This window comes from Erithacus rubecula (assembly GCF_903797595.1).
Source record: "Erithacus rubecula genome assembly, chromosome: 5".
In the NCBI taxonomy this organism is placed as follows: Eukaryota; Metazoa; Chordata; class Aves; order Passeriformes; family Muscicapidae; genus Erithacus; species Erithacus rubecula.
The window spans coordinates 59,082,748-59,106,823 of record NC_136687.1 but is presented as its reverse complement, the minus strand read 5'-3'; the positions used below and the strand labels follow the sequence as shown (position 1 = coordinate 59,106,823).

Here is a 24,076-nt window from a genome sequence, read left to right as displayed (position 1 = left end):
ATGAAAGCAGTGCTTATTTTGGATCAACTTCCCCTATTTAAGAAGCCTGCAACACCTCCAGGCTTGTTTTCCCTGTGACCCTAAAACACATCACATTGTGTTTCCTGCTCTCACTATCCCAAGTATTTGGGATTCACTGCCATCCCAAATACACTCACACATTTTTGCATCTACAAAACAAATGGCTCCACATGGGCCCAGTGTTCAACAAAGCTCCAAGCCCGGGGTCAGCACCAGCCTGAAGGAGCTTGGCTGTCCCAAACCTGCTGAGAGCCCAGGGTCTGCTTTTCACCCAGCCCTGGAGCTGACCTTGTCCAGCTCCTGTCCCTCTCCAACCTGCCCCAAGAGAGGCTGGTGGCACAGAACACAGGAGAGGCAGCAGCACTGTGCAAGTTTGTCCCATAATCTCCTTCCCCTGCACCCAAGGCTCACCCTTGGACAAGCACTTGTGAGATGGGCTGGGCAGGAACAGGCTGGATTTCTCTGCCATTTTTGTCCTGCAAAATGGATGCACCCCAACATTAATGCCCTTCTTGCAATGACTTCCTTGGGATTTGATCCAGGCATCATTACTGACATCCAAAGGACCACATCATAGGTGGTTTCCAAAATTTATTTTCCCAAATTGCCTTTTTCTTTAGTGCTACAATCTATCTCAAATAAAAGGCCTAAAAGTGACAACTGCTTCTGATTTCACACCAGTGCAGTTTCCATACTCACATCAATGCATTTTTATATGCATACATGTCAATTTAATTCTATAGACTGCTTAAAGAATGAACTGCAGTGCTATGACAGTCCTGATCCTGGTTTTGAGGCTCTAAAACAGTCAGAAAATAAAAAAAAAACAAACCCTCAGTAAGTGCCAGATCTGTATCCCCACCAGAACAGGTGAGCTGTGGGGAGGGGATGTACACCTGGTGCCCTGCACATCTGCATGCACACATCAGGTTGTTTGTGGGTGCAAAATTCTGCCTGTATAACTCTCTATGAATCCTACCTATTGAGCAGACCTTTGGGAAGGCAGCTTAGTGAAACCCAAGAAATCCAAGCATACTCTAAGTGCAGTTTGTGTCTCACCAAGTTTTATCCTGCAACCCAGCCTGAGTGATGATGGGCTCACTAAGGCAAATACTTCTCTCACCTACCACTTGCTCATGGGAAAAGTGCTTTAGAGGACAAGACAGGAATTGCTGGGAGAGGCACAGGATCAGTTTAATGACAAGAGTGCCTTTTCCTGGGAGCCACACAATCCCCTGGCCACTGTCCCTGGGCAGGAGATGCCCCTTTTCCAGCCATGGTGCCAGCCTGAAGAATTGTATCCGTGAGCACTTGGCTGTCAGAGGGCTCTAGAGGATTTTGGTCTTTCCTGGCTGCATGCTAAAGGCTGCTCTCCCTTCTGAACAGCTGAACCCCACCCACTCAATGCCCAAGGAGTACATGGGCAGGCAGATGTGCAGAATTAAGGCTTTCATACATGCTACAAACACACATCAGGAGGTCTTAACGCTTCAGTTCACAGATTATATATGCAAAGAATATTGTCAGTCAGGTCAAGCTTCAGGAAAACATTTCCTTTTGACCCAGGGGCTTAATTATGCTCATAGAAGACCTGTTGAAAATGATGTGATTTTGGTACAAGTCCAAAATTAATCATAAGTGTTTTTTTGAAGAAGGACGGAATAAACATTTGCTTAAGTGCTTTCCTAAGTTCAGGCTTCAGTGATGTGCAACCTGGCTTTGCCCTCACCATCACTTCACAGTGCTCAGAGCTGCAGAACTCCTGAAAACAGGGGTGGAACAACATCTTCCCTGAGTGAACCTGCAGGCAGAACTGGGAAAACAAAAGCAGAAAGACTCCTGACCCAGATTTGCTAGGATGCCTTTTCCAAAAAGCTTATCACTAACTGGTGGTGTGTCAAAACCACTCACCCAGCCTGGCCCTGCCCCTGCCACTGGCCACCTGTGGACCCTGAGGGACCAGATCTAATATGGGATATTTAGGAAAAGTGCGTGCACAGCATGAGACCCCTACAAAGTTCCTCATTAACTCTCAGAAATATGTGCAGGGTATGAATTATCAAATCTGTGATGCCTTTCTGAGTACAGCTCCCTTCAGTGATTTAGCTGGGCAAAGAACCCAGCTCAGTATCAGCTGGGAGTTTCCCCTCCTGCCTGGCTTTTCCACAGACTTTGCTTGTTCTGCTATGGCAACAGCTAATTGATCAATCTATCCATTGAGACCAGCTTAATCCAGTTCATGAAATAAAATGAAGACTTTGTGTCAGCTCCTCTGAAACCCAAGCAGTTTGGCCAGGAGCTCAGCCTGTGTGCTGAGCTGCAGTGTGCTCATGTGAAAGGATCACTGACAACTCAGATGTTGTGTTTGTGATGTTCCTGTGACATGCAGCACCCACTCCAGGGCTGGAGAAGAAATTGTACCAGTGTGTGTGGATTTTCTATAGGAGCCCTGACTGTATATAACCAGCCTCACTGCTTCCCTTGCAGTTATTTGAAATTCATTTCATTCCTGTGTCAAAATTTGATGTAAGCACCACTTAAATCCCATTTCAGCATTATTTACAGAGCTTAAGTGGAGCTGATGCAGTACCTTGTGCAAACTCTCTTGTAGGGGTCAATTTCAACATTGATGTGTCAGGCCTTTCCCATAGCAGCAAGGAATAGAGAAGACATAAGAGAACAAGGAAAACAAGATTACAGAACTACAAATATTGTCAAGACTGACCTAGTGTACCCACTGGAACAGTCTGTAACTTTCTTTTTTAACCAAAACTTCCAGCTGTCTGTATCTCTTAAAATGAAAAAAGATTTTCATTCCAATGGTCTCTAAAGATGTAACAGCACATTTACAGGGCATTTTCATAGGATCACAGAATGGTTTGAGTTGGAAGGAACCTTAAAGATCATCTAGTTCCAAACCCTCTGCCATGGCCAGGGACATCTCTCCCTATCCCAGGTTGCTCAGAGCCCCATCCAACCTGGCCTTGAACACTTTCAGGGATGGGGAATCCACAGCTTCTCTGAACAACCTCTACCAGTGCCTCACCACAGTAATAATTTCTAATATCTGCTCTCTTTCAGTTTAAAACCTTTACCTCAAGATTACCCCACAATTAAGGGACTAAGAACATAAAACAAAATTAAACCAAATGTTTAATTGGCTCTAAATGGACAAAAGAGCATGGAGAATATTTTTTCCTTCTTTCTGTACTAAAGAAGCAAATCAGCCAAAATTTTAGGGCTAGTGCTAAACACATTTATTCCTGAATAAAATCTGACAAACTCAAATTTTGGCTGGAAGCTGGTTTTCACATTTAACAAGTAAATCCACAAGGAGATTAAATGCAGTGAGCCCCAACAGTTGCATTTTGAGATGCTGCCGTGACACTGCCAAGTCAAAATCTTTGAGCTCTGCATGAAATTTCAGTATAAGATGAATTGTTGATTCTGTGGACTGACTCAGGAGGCAGTAATGTGATTGAAATCATCTGACTCTCAGCAGAAGCTGTGTACTCTTGTGTAACAGTGAGCTTCTTCACAGTTGAGAATTTTGACTGAAAAACCAAACCATACCCTGAACAATTAACAATGAGCGCTTACCTGGAAAGCAGAGCTCAGGATGAAATAAATTATTATGTCAGGTCATTATTATTTGGGTGTTTTGATTTATGTTAGTCCTTTTATTTTCAAATTCCCTCCCCAATATATTTTGGTATATGTATCTGTATACAAATTGGAAATATTCCACTATGCAACATTGACAGGGACTCTGTAGGGCAACAAAACACCTGAACTCCTGCTAGATAACTAGCAGACAAGAACTGCTGTTAATATGTAAGAAATGAAACACACTAAGGGAAAAGACCCAAAGCAAACCAGGAATTAAACATTTCAAATGACTACCTCTTGCCCCCTTGGCAATTTCTGACACTGATAGCAGCATCTCCAGACCCTTTGTAAGAATACAGTCACCCACTTAATGCAGAACTGTTAATAGGCAGCCTCTGGACACCTCTCAGATGCTCCTTTAGCCCACTGATCTGGTTTTGGTCTGTAAAACTAAAAAAAGAAATGATGTTATGCTAGATCTTTTTTTCCAGCTACTGAACTGTCACTTGAAGGAAGGACACTAATGCACTGACACCTGTGAATAGCATAAAATACAGGACAGGACTACATGGATGGAGTGATGCTTTAAGCTTTTCTTTCTCTCCTTCACACTGTACAATACTTGTCTAGAACAGAGCTCTAAGTAAAAGACAAACTAATGCTGTTTTGACCCAAATTTCTGCTAATTCAGAGCTCTCTTACAAATAAAATGTCATTTCTCAGCCTTCCACTTACTGAGAGCAATGTTACAATAATGCAGGGTGCTGGTGCATCATCCTTCTGAAGCCAGCCACATGTAATTAATGCAGAAACAACAAGGCAATGATAACTCCTGGTCAGATCATGAAGTGACCAGTGAAGGGGAATTCAGATTTCTGGACTGAACTCTTGAAAAAGCTGGGGTCAGTCAATAAAACAGAGCATCCATCCATAACAAACTACAAACCAACAAACAAATAAAAATAAACATATGCCTTTTCAAAAAAACCCAACAAAAAATTGATTGAACAAGTGTAGAAAACACTCAAGCTGTCATTTCAGTTGCATGTTTAGCAGCCCCTGGAGAGTTCCATGACTGCTCTCAAGCACGTGGGTGAGCTGGAAGTGTCCATCCCATGTGAGCCAAACGAAGGGCTGCAGATGCTGAAACCACATCCAGGCAGACACAACAGCTGCTATTGCTTTTCATGACCACCTCAGGATGGAGTGTGCAGGAGTGACAGTGCTCTGGAGGCATGTGCATGGCTGGTCCAAACCCTAGAAAGCTGGCTCTGTCCCTACCTGTGACCCTCCCCTGCAGTTTAGTGCTGGAGCTCTGTTTTTCAAGATTTCACCTCCTCGCAGTCTTGATCAGTGGAGAGCTCCACGTCAGACAGTCCAACCTCCATGGCCATAATCAATGAAATATCTGAATCACTGCTGACTGCTGGCTCCTGTTCATCTGTGGGGGTAGAAAAGACAGGAAAAGGTCATTTCTTTCTGTTAATGTATTACTAATTTGGAGTTCTGCAGGTGGAACCCAAGGTATCTCCACTACTGAGATTGTGATAAGATTACAAGCTTTACTCTTAATCCATATCTGTCTAAAACAGTTCAAAAAATATCCCAAAATTCAAGCCATTCATGATGAAAAGGAGCCTGAATGGGTAACATTTTCTCCTTTTAATCCTCCTAGAGCTTTTCATCCAGGCTCTTCATGAACTTCCTCCCACCACCTGAGAATTTCCCTCCCCATCCCCTTTCACTTCCTCAACCTGACATCATCCCACTCTCCCCACAAAGACAGCAAGTTAATGACAAAGCCACAGGCACCTCAGCCATCAGGAAAACATTCCTAACAGGAAAAAATCTGCCCAAACCCTCATAAAGTGACAGAATCTCAGAGGACATTTTTAAGAGGGCACTTGTCTAATGTAGGAACATGGGCACTGGATCAGGACAAAACAAATCCAGGACTTTGGAGCAGGCTACCTGGTCTCAAGTGGCTTCTCTCATCCTTTTCTAGTCTCTTTCAATTCACTCTTTCCTCTGATTTGAAGGTTGCAGGTTCTTGATCCAGGCCAAAGGGATTACCTCAATGCACCATGACCCCAAACACACCAAGAATTGGGCTGTTGAGTCCTCCCAAACAGCAAATCACATCGTAGGAAGAACAACTAGTTTTTGCTTTTAATCCACAGCACTTACCATGTGTGTATTTAGCAGCAAATAAACTTAGCAGCCAACAGATTTTAAAGGACTAAAAGCTAATTTTCTTCTAAGAACAACCAGGAGAAGCAAAGCACACTAGGGAGATTTTCAAAGGCACAAAACCCTCTTAGGTGGCTGAGTCCCTGAGAGAAAAATTTGATGGTTCATATTTTCAAGTGGTTTAATTACAAAGATGGTATTTATACTGCAACAATACAATGTACTTAAATCTGTGGCAGTTTTTCCTTTACATATTTTGTTTTTCAGACAATAGAAGCAGAGCCTGATTGATGCTAAAAGTCTAGAAGTTGAATATCTAAGAATTAATAAGTAAGAAACATGACAGAGAAGCCAGGAAAATAATAACTCCTCACAGTTTAATTATTCACTTGCAGCTAAGTGAGCACAATTAGTCACCTCTCAAGAGCAGCATGGTTTTTAAATCTTTTATAGGAAAAGCCCCCACATGTGTTTACTTGTGCTTGGGATTAGACATCATCTTCTGCAGAGAAAGCTTGAGTGGGATCTGCATTATTCAAACTGAAAGAGCCAATGTTTCCCTTCACAATTCTTCACAGTTTTCACCCTGGATTAGATTTATATTTTTTTTATTGCAAAATAATTAATGCACACAACATCTTTACATTGCTATATTTTTTCTTATTGCCCTTTCAATATGATATTAGCAAACATTTCAAGGCCTTGCTTCTGACTGTAAATGCTTCCACCAGACATCCTGCAGACTTCAGTGGTCTTTAGTGACACTGAACATTCATGTGAGCTGCTAGATCCTAGAGTACATCAGAGCACCTCAACACCTCCAACACCTAAAGCATCATCTTTAGTGATAACAGCTCCCTGAATCAGAAAAATGTGGTTTCAGACCACGGGATTATTTATAATTCCTCTATTATTAATAGGATTCTTTAAAAAACAATGAAAACTATGATTAAGAGCAAGTTTATATTTGCAAGATGGAGCTCCTGAGGCTTAGCCAAGTTGAGCAGCCACTTGGAGAACTCTTGAGAGCCAAGGTGTTTTCCATCTGAACTGTGCAGAAGAAAAGGACTGGCTGGATAGTGACTGCCAGATGCACGCTGAAGAGGCAGGCAGAGTTGCCAGCACCAAGTGTCAGCATCCAATCAGCAGTGTTTAATATTGCTGAAATGTTATTTCAAGAATTGTTGTTTCTTCCAGGGTTGCACAGCAGAAAAAAAATTCAGCTGAGTTCAAGACAGGCAGCTGGAACAGGACCATATTTGCAGCTCACCTCCCTAGTAGCTGATGGAGGTACAGCAGCACACAGTCTCCAAACCAGCAAAATCAAGTTTTACTTTATAAATCCTATACGATTATTCAAATTCTTGGATCTTAATCTCTGCAAAGTATGTGCTTTGTCTTCTTTGGAACCGAAGGGCAGGTTGGCAAGAACAATGAATGATCCTAAAAAATGCCCTTCCTTATGCCCTGGCATTGCTTTTGCAGCACTGTGAGTGCCCAGAAACAGGAGCATTCCACCTTCCTGGCTACCAGCTCAAAATCCTGAAGCTGCAGCTTCAGCAGAGTGGGGAGAACAACTAGGAGCATTCCTACACCTTCCCTTTCAGGGAAGCACTGACATTTCCCTGGAAGCTGTAGGCAACACAAGGAAATGAATGCATCCCTGAGCATCCCCTGCTGGCTCCTGTGAACAGGAATCCTGCTACTGCCCCCAGCACACAGAGGATGAAGCTCTGGGAGGCTGCAGAAGTCCCAGCACAGCTGTAGGCACCTCTGGCTCCAAGGTCTACAAACTGCCTCACCCTGCCTCCCCCACACTACACAGCCTCTGCTGGCTTCTTCTGCTGGGGTTTTTTGGCTGGCTGCTCAATAACACAAGCCAGCACAGTTACTGTTATTTGTTAAAGGTAAGCAAACCTCAGCTCCACTGCAAGTGCCAGGAGCTTAGCCTGCGTTTTGCATCCCTGCCTTTCAGATCCTATTTACAATGACAAAGCTTATACAATCACATAACTTCTACAGAAGATGCCAGACTCATTGCTAACAACCTTTATGACCTTTTTTGCAATTTGCTGTTTTTCTTAAAGCCCTGAAGTCAGATGAGGACCTCAACTTTCAGTGAAGATCTCAGCTTTCATTTAAAAATAAATGAGGCTTAAGAGGCAAGAAGGAAACAAAATGTTTTAAAAATTAAATCTCTATTTTCTAGACAGATTTTACATTGGAATATCTTGTTGTGATTTTAGATACTTGAAATTGGCAACCCTGCCTAACCACACACACTATAATACTTCCACTGTGTTTTACAGCAGAGTTTTCTTGCCACAGGCAGAAAGCCTTTTGCTTAATGAAGCAAAAGGCACATCCCAAGCTGCTTTCCAGCCAGAGTGTTAGTGCCTACAGCAGGGAACTGTAGACCTCCCTGCCACATTCCTCTCATGTCAGTGAAACATAATATACCACAGCATGCTGCCTGTCCAGACAGACTTTTTCCACTCACTTGTATTTCCTGACACACATTTGTTTGAGAGGTAAAATTAACCAAACTCCTTCTCTAGCCAATATTATTTAAAATCAATTACACTAGCATGGGAAGAATATCACTATGTAGATTTGGAAGTGGTCTGCACAGAGGTGGTACAGCCCTTACTTACTGAAAAGTGCATCAAGGAATGCTTAATTTGAATATTTCTGTAATCAAACAAGGATGAAGATACCTAATTACTCTGGTGCTTTGAAAACAGTAAGATTGCACACTAGCAATAGTTATCTACTGCTGCTGCTATTTGCAACCACTGGTGTAAGTCTGCAGCTGTTGTGCACTAATAAATATTCCAAAAGAAAGAGGTCAGATCATGGGTTTCTAAGAATTTGATACTGCTTGCAAAAGGCTTGGGAGGGAGCTGTGAGTGAAAAGTGCATTTACAAACCCATTCCTCTGCCAAGCACACAGGCATGGGCACCAGCTGAGACACCCTTGCAATGACCCACTCGAGGGTGAGAAACAGAAATTCTGGTGGACTCTGCACTCATGGAGGCCTCACTCCTGCTCACCACTGTGCTCCTCCCAAGGAGGCCACATCCCATAATGACCTCTGATGTCCCTAGGACATGGACAGGGCTGTGGAGCTCTCCCAAAATTGCTCTGGCTTGTCCCAGAGGCTGAGATTTCCCCCCAGCTCACCAAGCTGTAAAATCCCATAACTGGGCTCAAATGTCAATAAGCAGTTTGCACCCAGGAAATCAGCAGAAAAATTAGACTACACTAAAATGTCAACACCAAAAGCTTCTTGGCATTAAATACAAATAAGGTTTGTCTAAGATGGCACTTTTTTCCTTCTTCAGACCTTTGGGTAGCTGTCTGCTGTTCCACCCATCTGAGAATAAGAAGAGAAGTACAACCAAGCATTTCACATCCTCACTGAGGTGAAATAAAGCTTGTTTCAGAACTCTTCAGTTTGTGAAGACAGATTTAAACAACAACATGAAATCCCTGGTGCCAGTTGTGCTCACAGATCTAGACAAGTATATTAAATGCATGCATTACCATGAATTTTATTCCAGGCTAGGGCTCACTTCTAAGAAAACATTCAGATGTGTCTAGAAGGATTTTGCTTCATAAGAAACCAGAAATCTCCTAGAGCTTTGAGGACCTGATCAGAAAATACATCCAGAGTCACTAGAGGCATTAATATGGGATATTTATCAAAACACATTCTACTCAGCTGAAGCCACAGAAGAATGCCGATGCAAGCAACACTATTCAGATTTTATTTCCAGTATAAGAACAACCAGGACACAATTCATGACACTTGTTTATATGACTCTATTTTTCTTTGTCTGCCTAAGAATACACTTTAACATTACAGTTTATTGTTATCTCCTACTGTGGCCTTGCCATTGCATCACTTTGCTGTTCATAGTCTAAGAGGAAGAGCATCTTATGAAACTATTACCTCAAATGGCAACTCATTTCACAACAATACTGATTAAATTTATCACTTAGACCTCTTCTTTCAAGAATACTACTGATTGTTAAATTTATTCTCAAGTTAATAATCTCATACTTCTCCTTGGATCATTTTACAAGTCTCAAAATCCTCCCATATCATCTTGAGAATTTTAACACTTCAGAACGGGCCATAACTGCACTAACAGAACATAAAATAAAATAAATGCTTAAAAAAAGGGCCTATAAAATCTCTAATGCAAAAGAAACAGGGGGATATGTTTAAGGAGAAAGGGTTATAAAACCCCTTGTTACTAATGCAGTCCTTCTGTACACAGAGGCTAATAAAACAGATGAAGAAGTTTGGCTGGCTACGATGGAGAACAGAGCACTGGGGAAATATTTTATTGCTGTTCCCTAGAATCAAAGGGAGATTTATCTGAGCAGCAAGGGGAACAAGCACTTGAGAGTGGTAACTGCTTTTGGAAGGAAAGGTTAGAGTCTTTGATGTAAATAACAAGCCAGAGCTCTGTGAATGTACTAACAAAGCTTCTTCCAGGAGGAAAAGCAGATGATGTCTGAAACCTTTTGTAAAGGATACCCAGACACCAGGGAAAGAACCACATCCCATGATCTGGCAAGATTAATCCAAAAGGACACTTCAAAAATATATTTACCTGCACCAAACCCCTAAGTGGTTGAGAGATGTGATAGATGAGTCTGGATATGATGTAAAACACTGGAGGCTCTCCCAAAGTAAACCTGGGGGTTTTTTCCTTACTACTGAATAAAAGGGCTACAAAATTTCTTTATCTTTTTCTAGGATACATGGTTTGGGAAAATATACAGCATCTCTTAATGAAAACCAGCCAAACACATGGTTCCTTGTCTTTAAACATCCTGCAATATGAAGGGTTAACATCATCATCATCATCTGGAAATCATACCCCAGTATCTCAAGCCAAGCATCAAAATGGAGAATTTATTAGTAATATAACTAATTTTCTGAAGCCTAAATTTGGAGCATGTTGTACTTAAGCAATAAACTTTAACACCAGTTACCTGAGAATACATTTTGTGCTTTGACAAGACCAATAAACTAATTTTCAGAGAGAGTGCAGAGACAATCAGCACCCAAAAAGAAAGAAAAAAAAATCCATCCAAATAAGGATATATAACACAGGGAGCAGACAGCAAACACATCTGCAGAAAGTTGAGCAAAAAAAGGGCAGAACACATAACAGATGTTGTTGTATGGAAGCAGTTGGGTCCAACTGGCTGGAAAAGTAAAACTTTTTTCCCCATTGTATTTACATGTGTATCTATCTTTAATGATCATATACTAAATCCTTGGGATTTTACCCAGGAATCAGAATACACAGCCTTTGAAACTCCCAGCACATATTAACATTATTTTAGTAGTCAACACCCTGGAGATCAGTCTCCTCTCTGTGAGAGACTGGTTGACATTTTAGAACTTTTGATCAGCTGTCTTGGTGGGGAGCTGCCTACCCTCTCTGTGATACAACAAACCTGCCTCTGCCAGGTATGACACAAGAAAATCTAATGTTTTTGCTTTCAGTATAATTTCCTCTTTGTTCTTATTCTTATGGGTCATGCTCATCATGTTCCTGCCCTGGGACCAGCAGGGAAACTCCTAGACATTGCAACATCATTTTCTTTTTATGTGAGTAGTCTTTCCTCTTTCCCACTGGAAACTCAGTGCTCACCACTGACCATCTTCAGTGCCCAAATACTGCACCTGGTGCACCTCTGGTCAGGACATCATGTTCTTCTGATCCCATGGGAAGTTTTGTAAGAAAATGTGGAGGTATTTCACTCTATGCACCAACTGGTACAAATTATTACTATTTAGAACATGCAAAATTATTCATGTCCTTGATTGAAAATCAGAAAATGACATCTCCCATAAGAAGGGAAAAGATTAAAAAGAACCGCTGAAGCACAGGACTGCAAGTAAATGACAGTTTTGATTTTCAAGTACCTTAGCTGTCTTTGGTAATAAATGACTGCATTCAACACCTGCAAGCTGTCCCTGGAGTAACCATGCTGTTACACATCTAAAACAACAGGTGTGGTATGGGTACTATTCAGTTTTCTTAGCAGCTGCTGAATGATCAGATCCTTGGTGTTACTGCAAAACAATGGGCATGAAGTGATAAAGTTACAGAAAAAACAGGCTTTGTCATGTTAATGGTGTGTAAGGGATCTTGCAAGGATTATCCCAGCAGCCAAGCTGAAACATGGAGGGACAAACACCTTTGAGCAGTGAGCAAACATCTTTACTCACCTTGCCAGCCATTTAAAACAGTGTACACTTAATTTCTAATGCCCCCTGTTCAGATACACTGTTGGTGGGTATCTGATCATCTCTCATATATACACACAGAAAAAACAGCTCTGACCTTTACTGACCACTGACCACACTTAAGATGAGGTCCTACTGACTTTTGGAGCTTTCAAAAATTTCATTTAAACTAATAAACCTCAAATGCTTCACTATTCTCAGATTATTCTTTTCTGGAGTCTTATGTGATGGTTTTAAAACAGCAGGGAAAAGGGCAGACAAGAGCAGAAATCAGGCTGCAGAGCAGCCTGAGTACAACAGTACCTTTAACACAGGGATGATTACTGTGTGCTTAGAGAGGAAGCTGTGAGAGATCTTCTCTGGAAGGGATGTCCTGGGCAGCTGAGCCCACTCTGCACAATTGTGCTGGCTGCAGGACACAATCCCTTTCAGATTTGCTAGCAATTAGCAAATCCTTCACTGCACCAGCCCCCAGCTACTGCACTCATCTCTGTGCCAGTGCAGAACTGCAGATGGGTGGCAGCTCAAAGCCATAATACCCAGTTTTCAAAAGAACCCTTCATGCAACACCAAACCACAGAGATTTAATATTTTTCCAACATCCTACAGTGACAGATGAGTTCAGCTGTTAACTCTCCCTTCTCTTAAACATCACAAGCCCATCAAACCTTGCAGCCCATTTTTCATTCCCATGTAATTATGCAGCTTTTGAACAGCTTCATCCCAGATCTGATCTTCCCTGCTGCCTACTCAGTAGTTTCACTATCAGTGATGCATCTACAGCTCTGGCCTGCTCCCTGACTGAGAAGCAAATCTGATCAAGACCCTCAACAGCAAAATGTGAATGTTTACACTTAGAAGTTTGCAGCTTCTCACTATTTGGATAGTCTGTGTAGTGGGAAGGTCTTTGTGTGCCATTAGGTCTGTGGGTCAGCCTTTTGTAGAGTGTGCAAATTACTCAGACTGCTGCTGGCATTTATGGATTGGCAGGTAGGATCTATAAAACTCATTTAACAGAGGACTAGCAGGAAAAGTCAAGTATATTTTTGCAGTCTGAAACAGCCCATAGTTTCCATTAGGAACATCTCTACAAGGACTTCCTGAAAACTTGAGCAAAACCACCCAATTTAATTGATCTATGTATAGTTGTTTTTATGAGAAACATGTCTCTGCTCATTAGTTTAGGAATAATAAAAAAACTCAGAGATTATAGCAAAACTTTTCCTTTTGGAAAAGTAAACCTTTTTTAGGTTTACTCTTAGATGTTCTTTGCATCTTCTTTAGGTTGCTTTTACAGTTTAGAGGATTAAGCAATATTTTTTACCTAATCAAAAGCACTCCACAGGAAAGAAAAATGAGCACATTTAAAGCCCATCACTAGCACATGAAATCAAGACTAAAATAAGACTAGGAGGTGTACTGTTTGTACACAAACAGAATCACTGTTTGTTAGGAACAGTGATGTCCAAAATGTTACTTGTGGCTTGTAGTAGGGCTAGTGAACCAGATAAAATTCCAACAAGCTTGCTGGAGTACATTAATGCATTTAGTGCACTATAGAGAAAATATGAGTTCAGAACAACAACCAAGAAAAGCTGTCATAAAGGAAGAGGTCAGCTGTTTATCTTGTATGTTCATTCTGGAAAATTTAAATCATTTGATTGATTTGATTGATGCTGATCTCCTTTTAACTGGAACATTCCTTTGACAATCCTGCCATAGATGAACATTTTTTCCCCCATTAAAAATAAATCTGATTTCCCAGGCCTGGCCTGCTACACTCAAATATTGTCTGAAAAAAATAAATTGAAAATAGCTCTATATAAAGTAGAAAAAAAAATATAAAATCAGCCTTTGCAACAACTGAAATCAAATAGACAACTTTGATTTAAAGAGTTCAAATTATTTTAATGTGAGTTTCCCCCTGATCCTGTGTCTCCTTCCTGCCTGCCTCCCTTTCTGTCCAACATGAGCCCATATTAATGAGAGCATAGCTCAGTTTTCCTTGACCTGAGGTCTGAAACCAGGAGTTTTGTCTCTCCAGCCTACAGCAAGAGTGCACACATGTTCCCTCCTTATTTACCTACCACATTTTCCTTCCTTGCTCCTGGTTCACACAAGGAACATGACAAAAAAGTGACTTCCATTTACTGGCTTGCAAAATGCTGAGTGTGACAAAACCCAGAGAGGGGCAAGCAGGACAATAAGGAAGGAAACTATCTAAGAGAGAACTGTCTCACCTAGAGGCCACTAAAGCTGGCTAAAGCTAAAGCTGAGGATAATTTCTCACTTGCAAAGTGCCCTTGGAGCCTTGGGTCTGGCTGTTAGGAAATCCTGTAGGGACATCAACAGAAAAAAACTGGTTTTAGGTTATGTAAATCTAGGGCCATTTAGCATTTCCTTTCAAATAAGTCTCCAGTCACAGTGTAATTTAACTGAACAACTTCTGGCATCAGAAAATCCCCTCCAAAGCCCAGCTTTTATCAGGGATGCTTGCTGAAACACTCATGGGAACATGAGAAAGGCCAAACCCAAGACATCCATTCTCTGAGTTTCTTCTTAGAGCAGTGGATGGGAAAGGTCAATTTAAATTTCAACAAATTGCAGCTGGAATTTTACATGAAAATATGTTCATTAGGTCACATGGCCACCACTACTAGTATCAAGTCCTCCCTAACACTCTACATGTGAAACTCAGATTGAAACAGAATAACTTAAAACCACTTTTTTCCTGCATAAAAAAACTTTTTCATTCAAAATTGAAAAAAAAATAATTAATATATAATCTTGTCCCTCCTTTTGTGTTCTGAGCATTCACACTCGTCAGAGAGGCAGAAGAAAGAGTTTTTACCCTATATAACAATACTTCCCTAGAAAAACACAAGTAAAAAAGCCTCTCTAACACCTAGAAACCAACCATGTAACTTCAAAGAATATAAATGCCTTAGCACTGTTCATTATTATTGCACTACTGTAAAGTTAGAGTCAAAACTCTGTGACATTAAATTCAGTTTCAATCCCTTTTGCCATTCCTTTTTTATCCAAGTTTCTTCATTTTCCATCCTCTCATTGAAAAGTGGTCATGCCCAGGAGGTTCCCAGGCAGTTCCAAACAAGTTAGAGCTCAGGAGCCTTTAGAAAACAAAATATTAAAATATTGGTGTATTTTGTATCTAGTCTGGGAAAAGGGCTTTTAGAAGCTGAGTACCAGTTTATAGTAAATTTTAAGTTATTACATGGGAAGTGGTCTTGCATCTTTCACTCACAATCAAGCAAAAACTGAAGGATTAATTTAGGAAAACAAAAAAAGAGACAGAAGGAATTAATTACTGCAAACACATGTAATTGTTTCTGCATAAGTATTGTAGTACTCTAAGAACTCACTTTGGAGGGTGAACAACTAAAACCACAACCTTTCTACCAAAGCTTTCCTCCCAAAGTGTTTCTTGGAAGGGCACTCTGAGGCAGAAGGTTTCTCCAGAGCTGGAAGCACATCCCATCTCCCAGAGCAGGCTGGCAGAGGGTCATTTTTCTAAAATTTCCTTCTTTAAGACTAGTTTGGTCTCACAGACTGACAGCTATTCATGCACAGAAAGACAATTTGCTGGTGCCACCTTTGCAAAATGCAATTGCAGGGAAGTAATGAAGTTTAGCAACACCTTAGTTGAATTCAATATCCTGTGCACTCAGGGGCAGAATCTGAAGTCAGGTTTCTCCTGGTATGTGACACACCACATTTGGTGGCTCTCTCCCAAAAAAACCTGAGCAGCTGAAAACTCTGTGTTATTTAATTACCTGTGCAGATTTTTAACCCCCCTTTGTGTGATTTCCCCCCCCCCCGCCCACTGAGATGCTACAATTTAATAAATTTAATAAAGCTATTTCAGCTAAGTGCTTTTCATATTCTGACTTTGCCAGTGGCACCTTTATTCTATATATTTTCTGTTCACTTTTCCTGTAGGAGTATTTTCTTTTCATTGTCTTATAGCACTATGCTACCTAGAGAGCAGAAAACAGAGCAAAAATTCACAGAGATCTCCAGGTAAGCTGTTTTGCACATTGTGTATAATAATACATGGGTTAATTATTGCCACCCAGCAGAGCTTATGTTCTTGCCTACCCCCTGAGTGCCTCAGATGTGTTAACATGAATTACAATGAAAAGAGCAGTCAAATGTATTGGCACTTACAAAAGACAGTCACAATAAAAGGCCCATTTGGGTAGATATCCATGAATGCAACCCTGATGCTGAGTGTGCATTGTGCTGAGTACAGCTTGAGTATATTCCCCAGGATAGCAGCCTGGCCACTGGAGTGGCAAGGATGGCATCTAACTGGGCTAGGATACATCCACATGGGTCCTGTTTTCAGCATTCCTCCCATCCATCCAGGCTCAGAGGCAGGAAAAAATCCTCTAAACTGTGCCAGAAGTTGGATATTTCTTCTTGGATACTGGGCTGAACATTTTACCTTCTTCTCTTCCAATCATTCCCACTTTCTATAAACCCTCATAAGCCAATTTCTCCACCTGGCCTATCAGTCTCAAAGCATCAGTTTCAGGCACTGTCTTCACTTTAAACTGCCCACATCCAGAACAACAGAAGGTCCAGGTACTAAGAACTTAATGAGAACTCTCACTGAAGTGGCCTGGTTAATGTGGCAACCCTGGAGGATCCCTAATTTCTTCAGGGGGTGGAGGAAAGTGATGGAAAAATGAGTAGGACTTCACTAGTATTTGATGAGCAAATACCACTGATGATTTTTTTTTTTTTTTTTTTTTTTTTTTTTTAAAGGCTGAAATCACAAAGTATTAGAGACTATGTGTGAAAATTTGAGCTTTTGCCCCTACAGGAGACTGAAGAAAATTTAGAGCACAGCAGTTCTGGATGCTTCTTGCAAGCCAAACGTCTCCCTCAAGACTGCTTTTCTACCATGCAACAAACCATCACAGAGTTAAATGCACACTCCTCCCTCCCTCTCACTTGATCTCTTCTAAATACAACTCTCTGATGTTTTTTGAGAAATCAGAATTGCTGGCTACAACATAAGAGCTAGAGAGGTAAGCATACACATGATCCTTTAAATTCTTGTGAGAAACCATTCTGCTTCCTTGTGCAAATGATTCTCTTGCACATTCACAGGCTCACAGCCTGATGAATAAAGAGCAAAACATTATGTACCAATGGCTGGAAACATTTTATCAGCAGAGCTCTTGCCTGACTCCTTTCATTTGAGTTACCTTCACCAGGGAGCACTAAGGCAAAGGCACACTCGTGAAGCAATGCAACCAGAACAAAATACATCCAGGCAGACTCAAGAGTGACTGCTGCAGAAATGCCACTGCTTTCTGAGTGCCTCTTGTGCCTCAGTTTTTCCTCTCCAAGAGGCACAGCTGCCTTTCCATTGTCTTTCTTTCCCCACTACATTTATGAGAGCTGCTTGCTGGCTGTATCTGCTCTTGCCTGGGAGGTTTCTGGAAGTGGCTCCATATCTGTGTATGCCCTGAGTGACTGAGCAGAGCCTGGCAGGGCTCTCTGAGGTCTGCACAGCACAGGTGAGCACTTTTGCCTTGCCCATCTGAAATGACAGCAGCCACCAGAGGCACTGACCCTGGAACCCTCCCCTTCCTCACCACAGAACTACTGCTCTGCCACACTTCTTGTTTTCAGGTGCTGATCCTTGTGTCTCCTATATTTGGTTTTGTTTCTGAATTGTTAAGGAAAAGATTCAGAACCAGAGTAGTACATTGGATCTTAAACAGCACTTCCTGATGATTTCAGTGGAGGATTTTGCATAAAAACTGATGAGAATGAAAACTCCATAGACAATACAAATGTGAACACGAGTCCTAAATAATCAAGTCAATTGTATGCAAGATACTGAACATCTCTTGCAAGGCAAGGCTTTTGTTGCCAAGTATAAATCAAAGAGAATAGCTAGTATGAAGTCATCTGGTCTCTCTGCAGTTCAGATTTGTATTTTACTCTACATTGTCAATTTTGCTTTCAAACCTTTCTTGTTCAGTGTTTTACCCAGATATCTACTAAAGACAGTGGGATATACAGAAAGATACAAGCTATGTTATCATAGTGCCAGTCCTCAGGTCCTCTTTTTCCTTTTTCCTGAACACATGCAATGCACACTCAGAGCAATTGGGAATGACACATCTAAGGACACATTTCTGCACCAACAATGTGATGCCTGCAGCCTCACTGCACACCAGGATCCCACCACAGTCACTCCACCTCTCCCCTCCTCACCTGGGTAGGGCAGAGAAAATACAACAAAAGGCAGGTGGGTCCAGCTCAGGACAGGGAGAGATCACTTACCAATTACCATCAGGTTCAAAAGGGACTTGACTTGGGGGAAAAATAATTAATTTAATTGATTACCAATCAAATCAGAGTAGGGTAAGGAGATATAAACCTTAAAACCAGCTTCCCTCAACCCCTCCCTTGAGTCTGAAAGGAATCTTGTAGGTGTATGCAATAATCCAGAGCACATTTTTAGTGCCTGCTACCTTTCACTTGGTGATGCTTTCAAACCACCAGTGTTAATCCCAAAACAATCTAGGAACTTAGCTCACTGGAAGTTTTGCTCCATGACAATTATTTAGTGAAATAGCCACAAAAGATTTTATAGAGCTTATGTCACATACCAGGCCCATGGGACCCAATCTGCTCAGTCTTTAACTAGATCCCATCAGTATCCTCTCTCTGGGACAGTATTAGGACTTGCTAATCCAAGTGTTAATAACTTGCTGCATTAACTAGCATCCAGGGAGTTTTTCCACCTTTTCCTCCCCCTTTACATTCTGCCTATAAAACCCCCACTATTAATAGTAGCAAGGAGGAACAGTCAAGTGGTTACAAGACAACAGTGGATCAGATTCTTATCATGCACTTTCATCCATTCCCAAAGGCTGATTATTCTTCACAAAGACATTTTAGACATACACAGATCAAAATAATTACCTGAAAAGTTATATTAATAGATTTAATGAAGAGCTATCAGAGAGATTTGAAAGGGTCCTAACAGTCATGATGAGCTGTAGGTTGGCAGGGTTTTATGGAAAGAACAAAATGAGAGGCAGAAAAGGAACTGCTGATATTGTCTAGACTGCCCACACTGTGGTACAGTGTGCCAAACTCTCTGGACTTTGCAGGTGATATGACACCTTGGGGGAAAGTTTGTGGTTTTTCACACTAAAAGTCCTGCTCCTGTGTGCAGTAGAATTATTTATACATCTTCCTCCAAATACAGAGATAGTACTGGTGGGATTTCTGAGGCCCTCTGTGGTGGGATGAGACATCCCACTGATTGGAATATAAAAGCTTGTCTAAATTGCAAAGCTGGAAGTATTTATGAAGAGAGGGCAAAGACAGTGCACATTATTAACTGCAGAAATTAGTAAGTGCTTGATGGAGATAAGTGACTATGAATGCTATAAAAGAATAAGAAAATTAATACTTTTCACCTGTCAGTGGCACCATACCTTTAGAATATCTAGATGCTACTTTGCCAGAAAAACATTTTTCACCATATCATTAAATCCAAGCTGAGCCTGACCCAAAGAATATTGCAATGGCCTCCTAAAATCTTAAATCCACCTTTGGGAAGCTGGTGCAGCTCAGAGCTCCTTCAAGTTCAAATCTTAGTCAAGTTCAGCTCACACTCATATCATATGTAGAGCAGGAAATTCCACCTGTTCTGAGACTTCAAAAAATATTAGCATACTAAAAACTAGGCAGCACACATTGCTATGATGCATTAATGTAGGAAAAGGCCCTTAGGTTGCTCTTATATGCAGAGCTGAAAAAGAGCAGTAAACTTGGCTGAGATGAACTCTCCTCCCCACTTTTTTTTCCAAAACTCCTTTTTTCCATCAATACCTTTTAGCAACTGTTACAGAAATATATTACAACATGCTATCCCAGGATCCTACACAATATCCCCCCACAGAGAGCAAACAGTCACTAATACTAAATGCTGAACAGATTTTGGGCTGTGGATATGCCCAAGTGACTTGATGAAAGCTTGGATCTTGCTAAAAGGCAGCTGAGAGAAACTGCTAGTTCATTTTTCAGTGCTACTAAACAGGAGATTCTTGGTTTTGCAAGGAACCCTAGGGCTTAGTCCCATCCAGATGTTCATAGCACACATTTCTGAGGATCCCACAGATATCAGGAGCATGGGGAGCAAAAGGGAGGGAGAGGAGGCGAGATGTCTGCTGAGCATACACACATAAATGAGAAGAAAAGCACTGGCTGAATTCCAGAAATTAAAATCTGGCCCCATTGAAGCAGGCAGGAGCTTTGCCACCATGGAGACAGAATTTTACCCAATGTGAACAGTATTCTGGGAATACCCTCCCTCCAGACACACTCTGTGGGAGGTCTTCTGGCTCTGAATGGAAACACAAAAAGGGAAATTAAACCCAAACCAAGACAACAATACCAGAACAATTAATCAACAGACAAAAAAGAATGTAGCAACAATGAAGTGAAAAGCCTTGCAGAAGTGGGCAGAAAGAAGGTGGCAAGTCCTTTGCCTCCTGGACCACTGAACTTAGTGAGGAAAAAGGGAGGATGCAAGGACTTGTGCTGGGTGCAGGAGGCCAGTCAAGGCTGCACTGGAGCCTTGGAGTCTGCACAAATTCAATAATAAAGGGGGTTAAACACATATAGTGCAGATTCAGCCCTGGACTAGGCTCCCATCAGTAATTCTATATAAAGAGGCCAGAACCTAGCAACTTCAGCAGATTCCTAGGAGCAATCAGCATCATCACTTCCAAATTCCCAGGCAGGCTAGTTCACAGAGAGGGCATGGTCAGCAAGCTCTGCAGTTGTGTGAGCATTCTGGATATGAGAAATACAATAAACAGACACAATGCCTATAAAGCTCCATCTGCTCTGACAGCTATGACCCAGTTATTTAGCCCACAGTTGCCCTCTGATTTAGTTAGCATTTGGATTCATACCACAGCTATATATAAGGTCCTGCATGTTCCCTTTCACTGCCTCAAGAGTTCAGGCTGTCCACAATGCCAAGTTCTACCTTTCAGACTGCCTGAACCCTCCAAATTCACATGAAGCAACTAGAGAATTAAATTCCCTTAACTGCTGGAAATCAGCCCCTAATTCCCAACTTAAGACCTCTTCTTTGATGCAGCTCTGCTGCAAAAAGGGCCTAAGTGGCTTTTCTAGGAACATTTTGTGCAAAATGCACCATGATGGTTATGGTGATGACAGCAGGGAAACTCACACATCCATCAGTGACAAATATTCAAGTATTGCATTGCCCTTTAGATGAGAAATCCAGATGAAGGTTCATGTCTACCCATCAATGATGAATGAATGACAGCAGCTAACTAAGCTTTAAACCAGATTTCCCTGAGTGACTGTGTGCACAACAAAGCACAGGCAGGCACATTTCCTTTTGGAAAGGTCCTATGGTGCTCTGAGCTTTCCTCAGAGAGTTTTTCCACCCTCTCAATAGAACTGGAAAGGCCTGCTTCCTCACCCACACCTCTGTCAGTGTGAGATTCACAAAATTCAAAGAGCTGGGGCCATCTGCCAGTTTTCTCTCTTTGCTCTCTCATACAACCAGGAAAAAATCCTTTTCACAGTCCTCCTCTGGGCATGGCCAGTCTCTCCAGGTGATGAGGATCTCCTGATGCTCTGTAGTTTGCTGTCTGTGTGCCTGGGCCTGGGACAAGTTCCTTGTCTGTGGGTTCTGCTGTCAGCTCTCAGGATTGTCCAGTGTTCAGGTCTATTGTCCAATATTATCAAAGGTAAGGGGGAAAAGGGAGGGTAAGGTGGAAAACAAAGGGCACCAAGGCAAAATCAAGCATCTGTGTAGGCTTTGCAGTATTCTGCTGGCCCTGAGCAAGCTTTTCACCCAGTTACTTAACTTAGTGGCAATGTGGAAAACAAATAAGAAATGTGTTTTGTTTCTTCTGCAAAGTCTTGAAATGAATCTGGAGGGAAGAGAGTGCCTGGAGAGTTACTGATCTCTTGTGCTCCCTGGCAGCCTCAACACCATTGTTAGTCCTGGTGAGAAACCAGAAGAGCTGCTTCTCAGCCTGACAAGACTCTGGGATGAAAAGCACAGACTGCCCTCGTGCTGGGCTCTGGAGCAGGCTGCTGGCTTTTCCCAGCATGTGTCATGCAGCTGTGTGTGTCAGGGGCACCCACAGCCCTCCTTCCCTGCCCTAACAGCCTGGATCCTGCAGAGAACTGCAGACAAGGACCATTATCTGTGACAGGATCTATTTGTCTCTGGGGTGCTAAAGGGCAGAGCAGAAACCAGCACTTAGCCCAGTCTTTATTACACTGTGGTGCCATCTTCCCTTTGTTTTTAAAATCAGCCTTCAATGCATTTAAAAATAATTACTGGAAGGAACAAAATCTTGTTCTGAACAGATTTGAGAAAACAGAATACCCCTGGCTGGCCATGAAATACCCCTGGTTGAAATTACAACCTTGCTGCTCACCCCTTGCTGGATCCAGAACTCAGACCATAAAAGGACCAAACCTGAAACCCACAAAACAGAATTTAAAAATCTATTCTGGGTCATCTGTATCTCAGGTCACATATCCAGTGTTTCTAGAAGTGATTTTCACTTCCATTACACTGGCATGACAACATGGGAGAAAATGGGATTATCAAGTCTCTCCACAGAGTAAGAAGAGTAATGTAAAATCATTTCAGCCTAGTACCATCATGTCTCTTCTACCTTTTACACATAATATTATTACTTGTCTTCTTTTTCATGCTCGGGCCCACAGCATTACCTAGAAATCACTGAAAATGTGTATTTTTTCAAGAACCTACACAAACTCTATACACAAAACTGTATTTTGTCACCTCTCTTCAAGCATATCTGATGATTTTCTATAATAGTCTTGTCAATACACCAACTGGTACCAAACATAGGAAAGCATAGATAGATATTTAGATAGGAACATAGATAGGAATTTTCTACTAATCTGCTATTTTACCTAAAAATGAGAATTTTAGGTTAGCACAGTCCTCACTTTAAACAGCTGACAACATTCCTTTCAGACTGTCAGAAGATGACTTTTAACAGAGAACATAATTTTTAGGAACAGAGAGACATTTTGATAATTTCTTGTTCGAATGGTACCACTACACACCTTACACAAGTGAAAAACTGAAAACATGTAAAATTCTCCTTTTGTTTTTGTACAAATCATCAGTGCTGGTTAACTGCACTCAAGTACAGGAACTCTGACCATCAGTGCAGTACAAGAGAAGACACAATAATCAAATTTACTTACCCTGTAGCTTCCTGCTGGGCTGAAAATAAGCTCCAGCGAAAAGCCCTCCAAAGGCTGGGATGGGTTTGTGCTTGGGGTATCCAGACATTTATTTCAGTGCAAATCCTGCCAGAAAGTGGAACTTACTGCTTGTGGTGAAGTTTCCCTCTCCAGCCTGGGGAAAGGAGTCCACATCCTGGATGACCTGCAGCACTCCCACGGGGCGGGCTGGCGGGTCCAGGGCCACCGAGCTCTCGTTCACTGTTATGTCACTGGCCCCCGTGATCTGGTTGGTGGGGGGGCCTCCTATGGATGCTTCCAAGTCTGGGGGGATGTCATCCATGCAATCTGCATTTGGCTAAGGGGAGGAAAAAGGAGAAAATAGGGCTTCTTTTCTTTGCTTTATTTCAGCACTCAAAACAACAACCTACAACAAATAAACACAGTTTGTCTTCATGGACCTAAAATTCTATACAATCTGTTGGAAGAGAGACCCAAAGTATGCCATGGAAATACTGAGTATTAAACTGTGTCACCTAAAATTGCTAAACATTCTTATTTATACTTTTAAAAGGGTTTGGGAATGTGCACATTGAAAAAGTAACTCACTTACTGGTATGATCTGCTCAATGCAGGCAGATTGCTGAATCAGATCAGAAATGTAAACAGAGACAGGAACTAAAGTGGAACAATTACCT

General features: G+C 41.7%; 1 protein-coding gene across 1 annotated transcript in view; it reads right to left on the bottom strand.

Moving 5' to 3' along the window:
* Positions 1 to 3,157: 3,157 nt before the first annotated feature.
* The window catches only part of RNF150 (ring finger protein 150), a 95,470-nt gene continuing 74,551 nt past the window's right edge, over positions 3,158 to 24,076 (bottom strand). Inside the window, exons 6-7 of the mRNA XM_079306308.1 lie at positions 23,526 to 23,736; positions 3,158 to 5,071 (exon numbers count right to left, since the gene is read on the bottom strand). Of these exons, the coding sequence (XP_079162434.1) occupies positions 4,953 to 5,071; positions 23,526 to 23,736 (330 nt within the window). The 3' untranslated portion in view covers positions 3,158 to 4,952. The remainder of the gene's footprint in view (positions 5,072 to 23,525; positions 23,737 to 24,076) is intronic.